Below are 20,112 nucleotides of genomic sequence, written 5' to 3'. Positions count from 1 at the left end.
CTCACTGCAGCATGATGTCCTTCAGGTTCTCTTGCAGGATGGTGTCCTTCACGGCATGGAACACGAAGCGGATGTTCTCCGTGTCGATGGCAGTGGTGAAGTGGTGGAAGAGCGGCTTGCTGCGGTTGCGCCTCTTGCGGTCAAAGCACTGGACCAAGTAGCGCTGCACATCTGCCAGGCGGTGGGGGTCGCCTTTGAAGTCGGGGAAGTACTTCTTGATGCTGACGCTCTTGACCTTTTCCACCAGCAGGTCGGTCTTGTTGAGGAACAAGATGATGGAGACGTTGACGAACAGCTTGTTGTTGACGATGGTCTCGAAGATGTTCATCGACTCTACCAGCCGGTTGGTGCGTCTGTCCTCCATGAGGACCTGGTCGTACTCGCTGGATGACACCATGAACAGGATCGACGTGATCCCGTCGAAACACTGGAACCACTTCTGGCGCTGGGACCGCTGGCCGCCCACGTCCACCATCTTGAAGGGGATCTTCTTAATGACAAAGTCATGCTCCACAATGCCCTTAGTGGCTTTCCTGGCAAGCAGGATGTCTTGCTTACTAGGAAAGTAATTCTGTAAACATAAAGGGGGCAGGAGACAATAAGAAAAGGAGGTAAGGTGGAGGGGAGGAGCTTTAGGCTGAGGCTGACTCTGGAAGACACTGAACCAAATACCAAGAGCAAACTTCATTAGGAAAATGATAAATCTACCACGGCATCAAATGGATTACTTAGAATGAAGGCATCAAATGGGTTACTTAAAATGGACAGAGGCATCAGTCATTGAAAACCCCCATGGGGTTCCCTGACACACACAGGGTTGCCATGAGCCGGAAGTGACCCAACAGCAACTGTAATATTAAGAATTAGAAGATTTAAGTCTACTTACTAAAAATATAAACAAAATGACTGAATGGAGGCTCGCTGATCTGAGGAAAGAACAACTGGGGGTCCTTGCTGCTGGCACCTTAAAATTTCATCAGTCTTCTCCAGAGGAGAGCTACCATCTGTTTTGTTTCTGGATATAGATGCTTTTGTGGTTTTCTAACTTCCAGAGCATACACTGAGAGTGCTCAGGCTCTGCGATGCTACGCACAGGACTCGAACATGTTATTCCTGGAAGGCTCTGAAATCTTTGGCAACATTCATGGGTGACTGTGGTGACTCTTAAGCGCTGCACCAATTCGGGTCAGTTACAAATTCTCCAGTGACCCGAGCACTAAACCACTTACATTCAAACTGCAGGTCTCTGGATGCAGCCACCAATTCACATCAGGGACAGGGGACACAGGGACAGGCCCTAGGGTAAGTGATCCGGTTGCTTCAGCAAATAAATGAAAAGAAACATAAAGATGGAGGGAGAAACCTACAGATTAAAGTCCGTTTAAGTGACATCCACTAGCTGCAAGGTGTGACCTTTACCTGGACTCTGATTCAAACTGCTAAGACTGCAAGCACACAGGTGACCCGTTATTGACCAGAGCCTGAACATGGAGTGAATCAGGAATTATTAATTTGTAGGAGAAACAATGGTATGGGTATGATTTTAAAGATCGTTATCTTTCAGAGATTTCTGATGGCATGCTGCTGCTGTTGTTAAGTCCCGTCGAGTCGGTTCCAACTGATAGCAACCCTGGAGAAGGTTTCCAAGGAGCAGCTGGTGAGTGTGAACCACTGGCCTTACAGTTCAAGCCAACATTACGGTCCAGTGCTTATCCTACAGGGTCATGGGATGTTGAATTTATTCCTGGGGGACCCCAAAGTCAAATCCACTGTCATTAAGTTGATTCCAACTCATAGTAGCCCTGTATAGGGTTTCTGAGGAGTGGCTGGTAGGTTTGAGCCACTGACTATGCGATTGAAACCTGATGGTGGTGGTTATGTGCTGTGCGTTAGTTCTGACTCATAGTGACCCTGTACAGGGTTTCCGAGGCTGTAAATCTTTGCAGGAGCAGAAAGCCTCATCTTTCTCCCACGGAACAGCTGGTAGTTTCGAACTGCTGACCTTGTGGTTCACAGCCCGATTCATAACCACTGCGCTACCAGAGCTCCTACCAGGTTCAAAATCAATTGGTCTGGCCCTGCCAAGGCAATTGCACTTCCAGCCATCATATTAGGAGTGAGTTAATTAAATGTTTGACCAAACACAGCACACTTAATTTTCAAGTTGATAATTTCGTATGGCCCACTAACACTGTTGTAAATTTTGGCAGAAAGAAGGTTCCCCACCCCGGCTAGATAGGCTTTCTGAGACTGTAAATCTCCATGGATGCAGACAGCCGTATCTTTCTCCCACAGAGAGGCTGGTGGGTTTGAACTGCTGACCTGTGGTTAACAGTCCATCACTTATCCCACAGCGCCACCTGATTTAGGAAAGGACATTGGTGAAACCAGATTGGTTGTGAGCGACAGTTCTTGAACTTGAAATTTCATGGTGCTGTTTTCTTTATTTCTGTGTAAGTTTGGATTTCCTATAATAAAATGTTACGGGAAATCCTTCTTTGATTAGTGAACTACTCTCCTTGTGGTGATCTGGGTGAAGGAATTCTTCTAAACACACGCTTTAATACCTTGGCTTGTTGTTGTTGTAAAGTGCTGTTGAGTCAGTTCCGACTTATAGCGACCCTGTATAGGGTTTTCAAGGAGTGGCTGGTGAGCTTGAACCACTGACCTTGCATTTCAAACCATGTCCAGCTGTGGTGGCTTGTGTGTGGCTGTGATGCTGGAAGCCACTGGCATTTCAAATACCAGCAGGGTCACTCATGGAGGACATGTCTCAGCAGAACTTTCAGACTAAGAGACTAGGAAGAGAAGCCTGGTGATTTACTTCTGAAAGTTAGCCCATGGAAATGCCTTGGATCACAACTGAACACTGTCTGAGTTGCCTGTTCTGAACACATCATTAAGAGGATGAGGAAGTCATGTCTGGTGACATAGAGGGCCAGTGAGGGTGAGGGAGACCCTTGGGATATGGACCACAGCACCTGAAGGCTGTGAGGAGGACAGAGGACCGGGCAAGGTTTCATCCTGCTGCCTGTAAGGTCACCAAAAGTCATTGTAGACGCAACGGCTGCGAAGTGTGTGAAGTAAGAATGTGAGCATTCACTTCTTCCTCCGATACGGCGCATAGCGATCTGACATCACGACTTGGACTGCTGTGATCTACAAACTATTTCTAATCTTGCAGCACAGAGTTTTGTGGTGGGGATAGGGTTGAGGTGGTCTACTCACCAGCTGACCGATCCGGTCCAGGTTATCCAGGAAGTACTTCACGGACTCGCCCTGTTGTGGAGAACAAACATTCAGGGCTCAGTCTTTAGTGGGAACCTCAATGAGGCACACAGAAAAACTCTATGGTGTCGCTCGGCGCCATGTGTATACAAAAGACGAAATGTGGACCAGACACGTACGTTTGGGATGGGTGGGATGTTACCACAAAATACATGAAATTATACAGTAAAGACCCAGTCAGACTATCACTATCTTCCTGTCAGAAACAGCAATGGAGTCCTGGTCACAGGGCTGGGGGAAAGAGTACCCCCTGTCCAATCTCTCTCTCTCTCACACACACACACACACAGTCGTCATTTTAGACTTTGCTTTTCCTTACTTCAATTTGTTGTTGTTAATTGCCATTGTCAAGTCGGTTCTGACTCAAAACGACCCTGTAGAGGGCTTCTGAGGAGCAACTGGTGGGTTTGAACCTTCAACCTTACAGCTAGTAGTCCTGTGCTTATCCTAGCATGCTGCACCAAGACTCCAGTTTAACGGGTTGTTGTTAAGTGCCATTGAGTCGGTTCTGACTCATAGCAACCCTGTATAGGGCTTCCAAGGAGCAGCTGGTGAGCTTGAAGCACCGACCTTGGGGTTCAAGCTGACCTTGCAGTCCAGTGCATTAACCCACAGGGCCACACAGGGCCTCAGTTGAATGGGTACACAGTGCTTTTTCTTGGCATAGGCTCTAAGTTGACTTTAGGACATGCAGTATTACACCACTCGCTGGTTGATTACCGACCTCCTTTCCATCTTGGAGCACTCTGCCAGCAGAAGCAGGTTCCATTCTATCCCCATCCTTATGTGCCTTCATGGAGGACATTAGGTACAGAGGCGCTGTCCAATAGAACGTCCTCTGAGGATGAGACGGCTTGGTGCCTCTCCTGTCCTATTGAGCTGGTTCCGACGCACAGTGGGCCCGTGCAGAGCAGAACAAACATTGCTATGTTGTGGTATGATCAAGGAACTGAATTTTCAGTCTAATTTAACTTCATTAGTTTTCATTTCTATTTCTCCTCTCTGTACTACCACCTCATCAACATTCTAGACTGTGCCCAAACTGGCCCAGAGGACGACACGAGAGTAATGCATATTTGGGTCCAGGAAGGTGGTTTCCATGGGCAGATAAAGGCTTTTTCTTTTTTTTTCCATTGTGGTTTGGGTGAAAGTGTACAGGACATATGAGTTTCCCACTCGACAATCCACACACATTTTGGTGATACTGGTACAGCTCCATCAGTAGAACATCACTTCTCCTGCCTCTTCTCTGGGTTCCTCCTTTCTGCCCCCTTCTGTCCTCTGAGCTTTGTTTCGGGGAATGCAGTCTTTTCCATGACTCACAGGTAACAGCTGATTATGGGAACTGGACACATACTCTGTCCCTAACGGCTCAGGTGCTGATGGTGAAGCTTGGGGGTGTTGAGGGGCTGACCTGTGGTGGGAACCAACATGGAAAGCGGCACTGCGGACAGAGTCCCATTCCTGGCTGCACAATGTCCCCCGGCCCCAGCTCTGCTTCAACTCCCTGCTAAGGATTCAGTCTGAATCAAACCTGAGTTCCAACAAGATCCCCAGGTGAATATGCATATTGTTAAATGGTGATTCTGGTTCAGTCAGTCTGAACAGATGGACACATTCTCAGCAGGGGAGTGAACTGGAACAAATGGGCTGGAAGTCCTGGATGTGCACAAGCTCTTCCTGTCCATCCGCTGCTCTGAGGCCTCTGGATTTGCACATCCGGTCTCCTCCCACGATGGGAACAGGAAATAGCTGGATGAGTGGATGGCCACCTGGTGCTGCACACCCCTCCCCCACTGTCCATGCTAGGGGTCACATGGGGTGTCGTGACAGCGAATACCCCCCGATTTTGGAGGCCACTCTGCTCCTGTCCATCCCCACCCGGGACAAAACAACAGGAACACATGCCCTGCCTGGGGATCTCTGCTTGGCTGGGCATAAGGAAGGAGTACAGCTGTCCCAGTCAATGTCCTCTCAGAGAGGGGTCACCAGGAGACCCACAATAGCATTGGCCTGATGACCAGGTGGTTAAACTCTCAGTTTGGAATCCTCTCTGTGAATAGCCTATTCTTAGGGTTCTTGGTATAACAGAATGAATTCTGAAACTGTACAACGGAACCTGTCACACAGAGCCTGGAGCTTGTGTGTAAGGAAGCCTGGTGCATGGTGGGTATGTTAACTGATAGGTCAGTGGGTCATCCCACCAGATGCTCAGAGGGAGAAAGCTGATGACAGCCCAAGAAACCCGATGGAGCAGCTCTACTCTGGCCTACAGGGTCGCTACGAGTGGGAATTGACTTGGTAGCTGTAGGATCTTTTTCATTTCCATGATATACAAAGACTGAAGTTGTCAAAGACTTAATTTTGCTTGGACCCACTATCAACTCTGATGGAAGCAGCAGTCAAAGAAATCAAACGCTGTATTGCATTCGGCAAATCAGCTGCACCAGATCTCTTCAGAGTGGTTCAAGAGCAAAGACGTCAGTGTGAGGACTAAGGTGTGCCTGACCCAAGCCATCACCTCATATGCATCATCAAATGTGGATGATGAATAAGGAAGACCACTGAAGAATCGATGCATTTGAGTTATGGTGTTGGGAAAGAATATTTAAAGTACCATGGACTGCCAGAAAAGTATACAAATCTGTGTTGGAAGAAGTCCAGTCAGAATGCTTTTTAGATGTCAGGATAATGATACTTTGTCTCTCACACTTAGGACATATTATCTGAAGGGACCAGTCCCTGGAGAAGGACATCATGCTTGGTAAAGTGGAGGGAGGGTCAGCGAAAAAGAGGAAGATCCTCAATGAGATGCATTGACACAGTGACAGCAGGAACGGCCTTAAACATGACAAAGCCTGGGCAGGGTTTCCTTCTGTTGTGCTTGGGGTCACTGTGAGTCAGAACCAACTTAAGGGTATCTAACAACAACCACGGATCGTAATGTCGAACATCTTTTCACGTGCTTTTCTTTGCCATCAGTGGCTCCTCGGTGGCACCACGTCATTGTGCCCACTTACTACGTGGCCTGTGTACTGTAACACTGCCAAGTTCTCCGTGTATTCTAGGTGGGGCCATTTGTTAGCTAGGTGATTTGAAAATACTTTCTTCCAGTCACAGTTTGTCTCTTCATCTTCTGAGGAGGATCGCTCGCAAAGCATATGTCTTGAAATTGGTAAAGTCAAAGATGACTTTGAAACTTTTCCCCCCTAAATTGATAATTTTCTTTTTTCTGGATGCTTGAGAGCTTGGTGGATCTATGCAATAAGTACTGGACTGTTGACCACAAGGCTGGTGGTTCAAACCTACCAGTCACTCTGTGGGAGAAAGATAAGGCTTTCTGCTCCCATGTAGGTTTACAGTCTCAGAAACCCTATCCAGGGCAGCTAAGCACTGGAACTGAGTCAACAGCAGAGGTTTTCTGAGTTTGAAGAACTCTTCACCAAGCCCCAGGTCTTGAAGGTTGTCTCAGACATGATCTTCTCAAAGCTTTACACTTAAATTGACGATCCAGTCTAAATTAATGTTTGTTTAAGATGTGAGATGTAGGGTCAGATTTATGATGGTGATTTTTTTTCACGAATGTTCACATAGTAGGTGCTGGGGGTCTTGGTGTGGCACTGCGGGATAAGCACTGGACTGCTAACTGTAAGGTTGGTGGTTCAAATCCACCAGCTGCTCCTTGGAAATCCTGTACAGGGTCACTATGAGTTGGAATAGACTTGATGGCACTGAACAACAATAACAACAGGTGCTGAGTGCTTATGAAGGGGACGGAGAGAGATGTGCTATTAAAGCCCAGCTCATTTTAATGCTCGCTGAAGCATGTTTTCCCTTAGTCATTCAGAGTCCCTGACTTCATCTGTCCCCACATCAGAGTGTCACAGAGAGAGAATGCCCTCCTCCCTCCAGTGGAGCTTGTCTGATGAGCACAGAACAGGCAGTTGTTGCTAAGTGCTGTAGAATCAGTTCTGACCCATAGCAACCCTGTATAGGGTTTCGGAGGAAAGGCTGGTAAGTTTGAACCTTGCAGTTTAAACTGACTTTGAGCTTGAGTGCTTATCGTACTGTGCCACACCAGGACTCCAGACCTGGCAGTAAGAACCTAATAAATGTCTGGAAAACCTATTGCTTGTGCATTAGTCACCAACTAAAGCAAAACAAACGGGATGAGTCAGAGCTGGATCCTTCCGGCTATTTCTGGAAAGCCCCTTGCTTTTGACAGCCCTGTTTGCAAATAAAACAAAAGAAAGAGAGAAAATACACCATCAGCCTCCAAATTCAACATATCCTCAAAGTCTAACATAATACAATCTCTTAAAGAGTTTAGCTTCTTTCTCTCCTTCTACTAACACCTGGAAACTTTGGGCTAGTGCTGATTCCTTGTTCCACTGATTTCTTCTCTCTGTGATATATGTTAAACACTGGTGTGGATTTGTAAAAACCAGGTGTTAAAGTAATACTTTAAATCTCCAAATGAAAAGTAACAACATGGAAAGTACCAAAGGGATAAAAACAGAAAATAGTTATTACCCATAATCCCAATTTGGGGGGGGGGGTCGCTGGGATCTAGACCCTCTCAGCTTTCTCAAGAGGAGGGGGGAGGGCAGGGAGGACCCGGGAGGGAGGAGGACAGGGAAGATGTAAGGACAGGAAGGAGGGGGGAGGGCATGGAGGAGGGGAGGGCAGGGAGGAGAGGGAAGGACAGGGAGAGGGGGAAGACAGGAGGTGGAGGGCAGGGAAGAGGGGGAGGGCAGGGAGGAGGATAAGGGTGGGTAGGAGGGGAATAACAGGGTGGAGAGGGAAGACAGGGAGGACAGGGAGAAGGGAGAGGGTGGGGAAGGAGAGGAGAGGAAAGGCAGGGAGGAAGGAGAGGGCCAGGAGGATAGGGAAGAGGGGGAGGACAGGGAGGAAGAGGAGGGCAAGGGGGAGGAGGAAGGGAAGGGGAGAGCAGGGAGATGGGGGAGGACAGGGGAGGGGTGGGGAGAAGGGGGAGGACAGGGGAGAGGATAGGGAGGAGGGGGAGGGCAGGGAAAAGTGGGAGTGCAGGGAGGAGGGGGAAGCAAGGGCAAGAAGGAGGGGAGCATCATCTCTCTGCAGGGCTCAAAATACACTTAGCATCTGAAAGCTCTTCAACCATTCCTTAGGCCATGTCTGGTGCTGGTGGTCCTGATGCTTTGCTGGCATTGTGGGGAGGGCAGTGCTGCTGGTGGGAGGATGTGGGAGGGGAGACAGGCCAGTTCTCCTCAGTTGTGTTGGGTGTACTCATAACTACTTACTGGGAGCCTGCTGTCCTCTGTCCGAGTGACTGAACTATGAATAAAGGTGACCAAATCCCTGCCAGGTGGGATCTGCATTCTAGCATATGGAGGGGATACGGCTAACCAACAAGTACAGAGTGACAGAAGTGGGAAGAGATGGGTGATATGAAGGGGGGTGAGGGTGGTCAGGGGGTTCTCCGATAAGACACTGCTTAGATGGCTGAATTCTTTCCTTGCAGAGCCTCTGAATGGGTTTTGGGGATTCACCACACTTTAAGAACTACTGCCATAGGGAAGCTCAGGTACGTAAGACTAGAATGCTCCTAGCAATCTGGTCAGGACACCCAAAAGTCTAATTCTAGGACACTGGAGAGAAATCCTGCAGTAAATTCACACAACAGAATGATACACGTGAGCGGGTTTCAGAGAACTAGACCCACATGCATGAACCAGAAGCCCACGATGATTGAAAAGAGCACGGCACAGCAGAATACTCTTTTTGCTCACAAGAAGTTCGAAGCAGGTTAAAGTGAACAGAAGGGAAATGACGTCTGTAAAACCAAATCCATACACAGCCTTACTACATAGTAGACACTGTTCTAAGTACTTTACATATATCAACCCTGTTAATCCTCACAGCAATAACGTTGTTGGGTGCTGTCGAGTGGATTCCCACTCATATCAATCTATCTGCGACAGAAGCAAACACTGCCCGGTCCTGTGCCAGCCTCACGGTTGTTGTTTGAGCCCACTGTTGCAGTCACTGTGCTAGTCCATTCCCTTAAGGGGCTTCCTTTTGTTCACTGACCCTGTACTATACCAAGCATGATGTCCTCCAGGGACTGGTCTCTCCAAATTACATGTCCAGAATATATGAGAAGAAGTGTCACCATTCTCACTTCAAAGGCATATTCTGGGTGTATTTTTTCCAAGAGAGATTTGTTTGTACTTCTGACTGTCCATGGTATATTCAGTCATTTTTGCCAACACCATAACTAAAAGGCATCAATTGTTTTGTCTTCCTTGTTCATTGTCCATGCATATGAGGCGATGGAAAATTCCACGATTTGGGTCAGGTGTACTTCAGTCCTCAAAATGACATCTTGGCTCTTTAAACACTTTAAAGAGGTCTTGTGCAGCAGATCTGCCTAATGGAATATGTCATTTGATGTCTTCTCTGCTGCTTCCATGAGCGTTGGTTGTGGATCCAAGTAAAAGGAGTAAAACGAAACCCTTGTTAACTTCAATCTTGTCTCTAATGGTTCTACAGGTTAGTCAGTATCACTGTTGTTCCCATTTTATAGATAACACCAAAGCGCACAGTAAACAACGGGGCTTTAAGTGGCTTCTCAGTTTACTATTTAGGGGCTGTATTAGTTTCCTGGCACTCTGGTGACACAATGGGCTAAGCTCCAGGTCACTAACCAAAAGGCAGGTGCTTTGCACCCATCAGCCACTTGGCTGGTGACAGATGTGGCTGTTTGCTTCTGTCAAGATGACAGCTTTGGAAACCCTTTGGGGCAGCTCTTTTCTATCTTATAGGGTGCTATGAGTCTGAATCGACTCGATGCCAACCAACAGCGACGTTAGTAGAAATTATTATAGATCCAAAAATGAAATGCTTACTAGGTGAGCTTCCCAAAATTCTAGTGTGCATAACCAAGTGTCATAATTGATCTCCTGCCCCCAACCATGGGCCCACAGTAATGATCTCCCTGACACAGTGGTGGTAGGCCCAGGTCTGTGAGGGTACACCCAGCCTTCCTGAAGTCTTATGGGAACAGGATATGCAGGAGCTGCTGCTGCTCTTTAAGACGTCCTGAGCCCCCCTCCTCCCTAGCCATCTTCCTTCCCTTCTCAGGACTCCTTATCCCAGGAGCTAAGTTTAGCTCCCGCCATCTCCATTCTTCCCTCAGGGGACCATCAACAAGTCCTTCAGTTGTGGAGAAGGTTTCAGAAGCAAGGCTTTCCCGAGTCACTGAAGAATCAAGAGACACAAAGAGTCTTGGAAGAAATCCAGCCAGAATGGCCCTTAGAAGCAAGGATGGCGAGACTTCAGCTCTCAGACTTCAGACATGTTCCCAGGAGGGACTACCCCTGGAGAAGGGCTGCGAAAAAGAGATGGGCGGACACGGTAGCCGCAACCACCTCCTCACAAACGGGTTTTTTGGGGTGGGATGGGGTGGGGAGGTGGGGGTGGGGTAGGTAGCACTTTTGTTCCTTATATTCTTTCCAGAATTGTGAGCAGGTCTGTTTCATTTGGGGACAGTGTGCTGTTTTGGACTTAGGATAATATATTAAAAAAAACAAAACTCCTTGGTGAAAGCAGACATAGCAGAACACACATGATTTCCACATTTCCCCGGGTGCAGTTCAGCAACGCTGGTTACATTCTTCATGGTGGGCAGCCATGCTCACGTGCTTCCCCTCATTCTTCGACCACCACGATCTCAGACTCTCGAGTTGGCTTTGTCAAGTGGGTCTCAATAGCAAATTCCTGAGAAGAGCACAAGGCTCAAAGCAGAGACACTTTACCAATGAGCTATTTTTTAGTCAGACAAGACTTCAAGGGTAGGTTCTGGTTTAAGGCTGGAAGGATGAAGATGGTCAAGTGTTAAAAACCAAAGATGTCACTTTGAGTTCTAAGGTACACCTGACCCAATTCTTAGCATTTTTCAATAGCCTCATATGCATGTGAAAGCTGGACAATGCATTAGGAAGATGGAAGACTTGGTGACACTGAGTTATGATGTTGGTGAAGAATACTGAAAGTACCACGGACTTTCAGAAGAACAGACAAATCTGTCTTGTCAGAAGTACAGCCAGAATGCTTCTTAGAAGTGAGGATGGGGAGACTTTGTCCCATGTACTTTGGATATGTTGTGGTCAGGAGGGCTAACTCCCTGGAAAAGGACATCATGCTTTGTAAAGTCAGTGAAAAAGAGGAAAATTTCCAACAAGACGGACTGACAGTGGCTGTACCAGATGGGCACAAACGTAACAATGACTGTGAAGATGGTGCAGGACCGGCCAGTGTTTTGTTCACTGGTACATCGAGTCACTGAGTTGGAATCAACTCAATGGCACCTAACAACAATTTAGACTGAATGGAAACAGAAGGTTTAAAGAACCACAACCTCCTCTGTAGTTACTGGAGCTTAGGGTGAATGATTACTACTTAGTACAATGAATTTCGGAGAAGCGTGGTGGTGCAATGATTAAACACTTGGCTGCTAACTGAAAGGTTCGAACCTACTAGCAGCTCTGGGAGAGAAACGGTCTGTGGGCCTGCTCCTGTACAGACTCCAGCCTGTGAGGCACTTCTACTCTGCTACATGGGGTCGCCAAGAGTTGGAATCCATCGGACAGCACCCAAAACAATTTATTTCTAAGGGTTGAAACAAACCTCACTTTATAATGGTGGTGCCTGGTTCCCACACCAGACTCTCCATTCTAAATCTGAAGAAAAATCACCTGATTGGCAAATGCTGATTCTGTTCTCCTGTATACTTGAATTTGTTTCTAAACAAAAACAAGGCCCCCACCCCATCCCACCCCAAGAATCGCTGTCAAAATGAGCTACTAACTGCCTGCATTTATATAATAATTAAACCAACAGCAACTGACAATCTCGATTAGCACTTTAGAGCCACTGGAAATTCTCTTCCCAACCAGCCCGTTTTCCCCTCTGCCACACACCCGCCCCCAAACACCACAACCCCAGCACACAGTGTGGTGTGGCTAGCTGTCCCCTGTCTGGCCAGCACTTAAGCCCAGCCCTGATCCATAAGCAGTACACACTCACAAACTGCTTCACAGAGGAGTTCACTGGAAAATGGAATGGATGGTGTTTTCCCTCTCGTACAGCCTCACTTTTACCATAACCTTCATCTCTACCTCTGGCCCCCATCACCACAAAGCTGACTCCCAGAGCTGGGTGGGTGGGTCCAAGTTTCATTTCTAGGAGGAGTGATGAGGACGCAGGTGATGCTCGCTAATACACAGACCATGGGCAGGGCATGTGGCTGGGCCGGCAGAGGTCACTCACTCTGAAAATGCCCATCATGGCCATGGGTGCTAGGCACTGTGCTGGATTCATCTCACTGAATCCAGACAGATTCCCACTTGATCAGCTGAAGAAACTGCAGCTTCCAAGTTCAGTTACTCCAGGTCAAAAGAAGCTGGCTGAGCTCCCAGCTCCCAGCCACCCACACACGACCCGGAGGACAGAGCTGAGGCAAGGCTCTGAAAGACTTGGAAAGACTGTACCTCCCGCTTTACATTCGAGGGTTCAGACCAACTGCACTTCTTATAAGTGGAGAAATCTGAACGAGGGCAGAAATCTCACTGCTGGTGTGACCAAAGGGACAGGGAGACGGGAGGCAGAGCTGTGCACAACGAGGCCAGAAGCACACCACAGCTTCCTCCTCAGTGTGTGTGTGTGGGGTGCCACAGGAAGGAGGGGCTTTGGCTTCCTCAGCTGGGGTCTCTTAGATCAAGTCACCCCCACAGGTTGAACACACGGGAAAAGGGGTGCACACAGTGGGCTGGAAGCCAGGCTGAGACTGGAGAGGGCAGGCGCGGCTGATGGAACTAGCCAGAACATACGGAGGAGGCCCAGCCCACAGTGGGCTGAGGTGGGGGTCCCCCAAACACCCTGTGGGCTGGTTGAGGAAGGGCTCCCCCAGACACCCTGCGGCTGGCCAAGGCGGGGCTCCCCCAGACACCCTGCGGGCTGGCTAAGGGCTCCCCCAGACACCCTGCTGACTGGCCTGCTCCTCAGAAAGCCTGGGTGGTCCCTGCTACTACAACATGGCTGCAGGTGATGTGATCCAGGATCAACGGCCACTGATTCTGACATCCCACCCAGCACACAGATGCTGTGGATTGTTCTGGAAGATGCCAGAAGGAGTCTGTTATCTGTGATGGGAACAGTCTCTCGTTTTCCGCCCACAGGGGTCATCGGGATTTTACCACACGCTGAGTTGTGTGAACAGCACTGATGGGAGGGACCTGTGTCCCTGCAAGCCAGGGGAGGAACCAGAACACACACAGAGACTCTGTTCCCACACGGTCAGGCTGCACTGGGCGGTCTGCTTGTTCCGGCGGGCAGAGGGAGGCCAGTGTTCCAGCACAACGACCACAGAGGATTCCTTCCTCCAGTCCTGCCCGCTGTCTGCGAGGACGGCTTGTCTGGAGAGGCAACCAGAATGCACTCAGTCCAGCAACAGTGGCCTTCTGTTGAGTGGGGACGGGGCTTCTGTACGCGTAAACTAACGGGTTTCCCAGTACCAAATGGCCCTGTGAATTCAAGCTCAAGTAAAACTGGATTATTTCAGGGTCTTAAAGGAGCCCTGGTGAGTTAAACATTGGGCCGTTAGTCCCAAGGTTGGTGATTCAAACCCACCAGTCACTCTGAAGAAGAAAGAAGACAGTCTGCTTCTGTCCTGGTGTGGGGCTGTGGGTTAATGTGCTTGACTGCAAGGTGGTGGTTCAAGCTCATCAGCCACTCCTCAGCAACCCTATACAGGGTCACTATGAGTTGGAACTGAACTCAACAGCACTTAACAACATAACCAACCCTATATAGTGTTGCCCATGAGTCGGAAATCAACTGGATGGTAGTGGGATTATTATTTTGCTTTTTTCAGGATCTTAAAGGGGGCATGGCAATGAGAAACAGCCCAATGGATGGGTGCATCATGCAGGACATTAGGGAGGCAGGGCCCTACGGGACCTTATCTGCAATATTTACTATTGGACCATGCAAAACCCAACAAGAACCTCCAATCTGCTACTTGAGAGTGAATTCTCATGGTGACCCTGTAGCTCAGAGCATGACAGCCTCACGGGGGGTTTCCAAGTCTGTCAGTCTTTACAGGAGCAGACTGACACATCTTTTCCCCTCAGAGCAGCTGGTGGGTTACAACCGTCCACTTGGTGGTTAGCACCTGAGTGCTTAATCACAGAGCCACCAGGGGTCCCTGAATCATTCAAGGTACTTCAAAACTTGGTATTTTCACTAACCCCTCTTAATTAAGCCTTTAACCCTCCCACCCCCCGAAAAAACAAAAAGCCCAACACTAGTTGATGTCTGCCTCTTACATATATAAATATTACCAGAGAAATCAGGCAGAACAGCACAACCTTTACTTAGGTCCTCGTTCGCCATAAGAGGAACCCAGCTGGGGCAAGCGCTGCCTGTCAGCGTCATCTGTAAAAGTCACATGTTGTCAAGGCAGAAAGAAGGTTTAAGAAATGACAAAAACCAAAAAAAGGACCAAGCCCACTGCTGCCCATTTGATTCCAACTCAGAGCGGCCTCATAGGGTAGAGTAGAACCGCTCCAGAGGGTTTCCAGGGTTATAAATATTTATGGGAGCAGATGACCTCATCGTTCTCTGGTGGAGTGGCCAGTGGGTTTGAATCGCTGACCTTTTGGTGAGCAACTAAGTACTTTTACCACTGTACCACCAGGGCTTGTTATGAAATCACTTCTGTCAAATCGATTTGTCGAGCACTTTAAAGAGCAAGCCTCCACCAGTAGCTGAGCGTCCTAATCCATGTCCTTCCTCCGTCTACATTAGAAATGGGGTGTGAGCTTTCTTCCTTCAAGAGCTATGTCAAGCTGTGACAGAATTTCCAGCTTGGCTTGCAGTCTGTGGGAAGGCCTGTGGACAAGCCTGGACCCCCAGCTAGGATTTCTGCTTAGAAACAGGGTGCACTTACAGACAAGTGGCAGAGACTCTGGAACAAAGGGGGTTTTGGGAAGGTGTCAGTGAGCCACTTCTCAAAAGGAGAAATTTGCTTGGTGGAGTTGTGAGGCAGGTGTTGAGGTGTTAACTGCAAGGTCAGCGGTTCAAGCCCACCAACAGCTCTGAAGGAAAACGATGGGGCAGTCTGCTTCTGTTAGGATCTACATATAGTCTTGGAAACCGTCTGGGGCAGTTCTACTCTGTCTACTAAGAGTCAGATCCAACTCAGTGGCAATTTTGGAGACAAAACCAAGAGTACTGGTGGCACAGTGGATTAAGCATTGGGCTGCTAACCAAACAAGTGAAAGGCACCAAGGTAAGTCCTATTCCATCTCCAATCCATAATACACAGCATTATCTGTGTGACAGTGTATCAAGTAGGCACATAGACACTCTCAACAGGGGTGGCACACTGCCCGGAGTCCTCAGAACCATTCCTGGAGCTTCTCTGCATGTTGGAAATGATTTCCAAACTAAAGTTAAACAAATCCAGGCAGACCTCGGAGACACTGTGGGTTCGGTTCCAGATCACGGCAATGAGTGTGACTGCCATGAGCAAGTCACAGGGAATTGATTCACCAACCAGTCTATCGTCTACGAAGTGGGCAAACCCCCAAACCAAACGCCACTGCTGTCAAGTGAATTCTGACTAACAGCACCCCTGCTCCTTTGGGGTCCCAAGGCCTCATCTTTCTCCTGTGGAACCACCAGTGGGTTTGAACTGCTGGCCTTGTGGTTAGCAGCCTAAGATGCAACCTACTTATGGTGGTGGTGGTTATGTGCCGTGGAGTCGGTTCTGACTCACAGCAACCCTGTACAGGGTTTAGCTCATGAAAATGTTTGAAAAACATTGCAAGAAGGCCAAAAAGGGGACACAGAGCCAGGGACGGACCACAGGATGTTGGAAAAATGGTGCCGAGGGACTTGCTTGAGGCAGGGTAGCCACAGGCCTTCAATGTGCAAAACAAGTACCACATTGCTTGTTAACAAAGAAATTATGGTGGTAGAAACAGATATATAACATTTGCCATGTCAGAATTTTGGAAGCATGCAATCCAGGGCTCTTGATCACATTCACCATGCTGAACACCATTCCCTTTCCCATTTCCGTATTTTTCCTTCATGGTTTGAGCCCACTCGCTGCTCCGTGGGACAAAGACGAGGCTGTCTGCTCCCACAAAGACGTATGGCCCCGGAAGCCCTGTACCCAGAGCAGCAGCAGCCACCACTTCTTAACCTGCATTTTCCCCTTGGTGGACCAGGGACTCTGTGCGTGCCAACATATACACACAGCAGCTTTTCTAAAAGCTCGGTAGAATTCCATCACGTGGTTGATGTCCCAATTTAGTCAACCAACTCCTACTGGTAGGTATTTCAGTTATTTCTCTTTTGTTTATAAGCAACACAATCAACCTCTTTGCATATAATCTTTGCTTAGTATCTACTTCTTTTCCTTTAAAAACTCTTTTCATTATTAGTGAAGAGTACATGAAACATAAATATGCAATTTAACTGATAAAACAGCAAGCAACAAGGTAAAGAGCTGAACCATTCCCCTCCCGACCTCCCCATCACCGAAAAAAAAACCAACCCGACTGTCATTGAGTTGATTCTGACTCAGGACCGAGTTAACTGTTCCACAGGATTTCTGAAGCTGTAAATCTTTATGGAAGTAGACTGTCTCATCTTTCTCCTACACAGTGGTTGGTGGGCTGGAACCACAGACCTTTCTGTCGGGAGCCCAAGGCTTAACCCACTGCCCCACCAGGGCTCCTTGGATAAGCTCCAACCTTCAGAAGCTCCCCACCTCATAGCAGTAATGGCAGTCCTGATGCTGGGGGACATTTCAGTGTGATCGCACCGCATGCATGCCAGTTTACGAATGACAGCTCACTGTTGGTCTCTTTCTGCTTTCGACTTCTTTGGCTCAAAATGACAGGATTTGTGAGTGTCATCTCATTATTGAGAGGAACAATCCTTTGCTCAATTCTATTGCAGTACTTCTATACAGGAATAAAAACAGCCATTAACTTAGCCATTTTATTGTTGAGGGACACTTGGATTGTTTCTGATTGAGGATAATGTTGCTCTGAAAACTCACAGGCATTTCTTTATACTATAACATGCCTGTGGGTGGAGCTATGGAGTTGTAGGGAATATCTATAATAGCTCCAGCTTTAGCAAAGAGGATGAACCTGATGTCTGAATAGGAGGTACCACTTGTCATTCACAACTGCACAGGGCTGTGTCTGAGTTCCTGGTACTCCATGTCCTTGCCAACTCTTGGAACTGTGATAAGTTTGAGTCTTTGTTAATCTGGTGAGTGTACAATAATAACACATCCTCTCCTTGGAAGCACCTGCTCGTGCCCTGAACTCACTGCTCTGGGTGAGAGTGTGAGGATGTCACTTCAGTATTCCGGACACTTGGCCTTCTGTAGTTAGTACACATTCACACCACAGCTGGTGGTGCCCTCGGCTGAAAGAAGTGATTGATTTGAACATTGTCAATTTAGTGAGTTTTCTCTTTAATGACAAGAGTTCTTCCCTACACAAAGGCCATGAAGAGATCCTCCTATATCACCACCTAAAAGATACATGTTGTTGTTAAGTGCTGTCAAATCGGTTCCGACTCACAGTGACCCTGGATAGGGTTTCTGAGGCTTTACATCTTCCAGGGAGCAGAAAACCTCACCTTTCTCCCACAGAGCGGCTGATGGGCTTGAACCGTGGACCTTGTGGTTCGCATTCCAGTGCTTATTATATTGAACTACCGTGCTCCCAAAAGATACAAAGGTGTGTTTGTCATATCTAGGTCTCTATTCCATTTGAAAGCTGGGAAATGAATAAGGAAGACTACAGAAGAATTGATGCATTTGAATTGTGTTAGGGAAGAATATTGAAAGTTTCATGGACTGCCAGGAGGATAAACAAATCTGCCTTGGAAGAAGTACATCCAGAATGCTCCTCATAAGCAAGGATGTATTCTGGACATGTCATCAGGAAAGATGTCCTGGGAAAAGACATCGTACTGTTCTGTTGTATATGGGGCTGCTAGGAGGTGGAACCAACTCAATAGCACCTAACAGCAACAACACCCCATTTGAAATTGGGTCTCTGTGTGTGTGTGTGTGTGTATACGTAGGGTTCCGATTTCATTCTTTACCTGGCTCCACTAATCTCTATATAATTCTGCACCAATATGCCACTGCATTGGTTAGTAACAATTTCTATGTTTGTTTACTTAAAGAATTAACACTGAAGTCCTTGGGTGGCGCAGAAGGTTAAGCACTATGCTACTCACCAAATGGTTGGCAAGTTCAAGTCCACCCAGAGGCACCTTGGAAGAAAGACCTGGTGGTCTACTGCTAAAAAATCAGTCACTGAAAACCATGTGGTGCACATTCCACTCTGACATGGCCTCACACGATTGAGAAGTCACTTGACAGCAACTGGTAGGTCAAAAGAACGAATCCCAATATCCGACAGAGAAGGGGTTGGCAAATATTTTCTGTCAAGGACCACATGGCTAATATTTTAGGCTTTGCAGGCCACATGTAGTTCTCTTTACCACATATTCTCCTTTTCCTTCCATGCTTTTAAATATGTTTAAAAAAAAAAAAAAAGAGAGAGAGAGAGAAAAAAACACATGTTACCTAGTAGTTAGTGTTGTTGAGTTATTTCTGACTCACAGAGGCCTCATGCATAACAGACAGACGCACTGCTGGGTCCTGAACCACCCTCACAATCATTGCCAAGCTTGAGCTCATAGCTGCTGCCACTGGGTCAATCCATCTCGTTGGGGGTCTCCCTCTTTTTTTGCTGACCCTCCAGTTTACCAAGCATGATGTCCTTCTCCAGGGACTGGTCTCTCCTGATAACACACCCTAAGTATGAGAGACAAAGTCTCACCATCCTGGCTTCTCAGGAGCATTCTGGTTCTATTTCTTCCAACACAGACTTGTTTGTTCTTCTGGCAGTTAATGGTACTTTCAATATTCTTCTTCAACACTGTAACTCAAACGATCTTCCTTATTCACTGTCCAACTTTCACATGCATGTGAGACATGTGATGTAAAAAAAGAGAAAACAAATGTCACCTAGAGGGCTGTACAAATACAGGCCACAGGATTCAGCCCACAGGCAGTCTTTGGGCCTGGAGCTAGAGGAAGTTCCTCCCATTTCATTCTTCTTCAAAATATCTAGACATCACAAGTCATCAGGGAAAACACCCAAGGAGCTGGCACGTCACGTGCATTAGGAAGGATACAATAAAAAAAGTCAGATCACAGTAAGTACTGGCGAGGAGGTAGAGAATTGGAAGCCACTTTGCAAAAACAGTCAGGCAGTTTACCAAATGGTTAAACACTGGGTTACCACATGACCCAGCAATTCCATTCCTCAAAGAAAAATATAGGTCCACACAAAAACTTACAGCTGAATGTTTACAGCAGTGTTACTCAAAATTGATAGCCAAAGATGGAGACCTCACGTTCATAAACTGATGAATAAACAAAATGTGCTGTGTCCAAACAATGGAATACGATGCAACCCTAAAAAGGAATGACGTACTGATCCAACAAGCTACCTGGTGTGGTGCTGTTGGATCAACACTCAACTGTGAACCACAGGTTGGCAGTTCCAAGCCACCAGCTGCTCCTTGGAAACCCTATATCAGGTTGCCATGAGTCAGAACCAACTACACAGCAGTTAACAACAACACACGAGATAAGGAGTTCTGGTGTGATGCTGCAGGGCCAGCACTGGACTACTAACCACTAGGTTAGCGGCTCAAACCCACCAGTTGCTC

At 47.6% G+C, this 20,112-nt stretch overlaps 1 protein-coding gene across 2 annotated transcripts in view; it reads right to left on the bottom strand.

Annotated features, from left to right (window-relative positions):
• The window catches only part of GNA12 (guanine nucleotide binding protein (G protein) alpha 12), an 83,374-nt gene continuing 63,262 nt past the window's right edge, over window positions 1-20,112 (bottom strand). The window contains exons 3-4 of one of the 2 annotated variants that reach the window (XM_006859783.1): window positions 3,229-3,279; window positions 2-571 (exon numbers count right to left, since the gene is read on the bottom strand). In XM_006859783.1, coding sequence (XP_006859845.1) covers window positions 2-571; window positions 3,229-3,279 — 621 coding nt within the window. Of the gene's footprint in view, window positions 572-3,228; window positions 3,280-20,112 lie in introns of both variants that reach the window. The other variant, XM_006859784.1, reaches the window with a different exon arrangement.

The sequence above is a fragment of the Chrysochloris asiatica genome, unplaced genomic scaffold (genome assembly GCF_000296735.1).
Source record: "Chrysochloris asiatica unplaced genomic scaffold, ChrAsi1.0 scaffold00034, whole genome shotgun sequence".
NCBI classification, from domain to species: Eukaryota; Metazoa; Chordata; class Mammalia; order Afrosoricida; family Chrysochloridae; genus Chrysochloris; species Chrysochloris asiatica.
The sequence above is the reverse complement of the archived record's forward strand: the minus strand, read 5'-3'. Positions and strand labels throughout refer to the sequence as shown.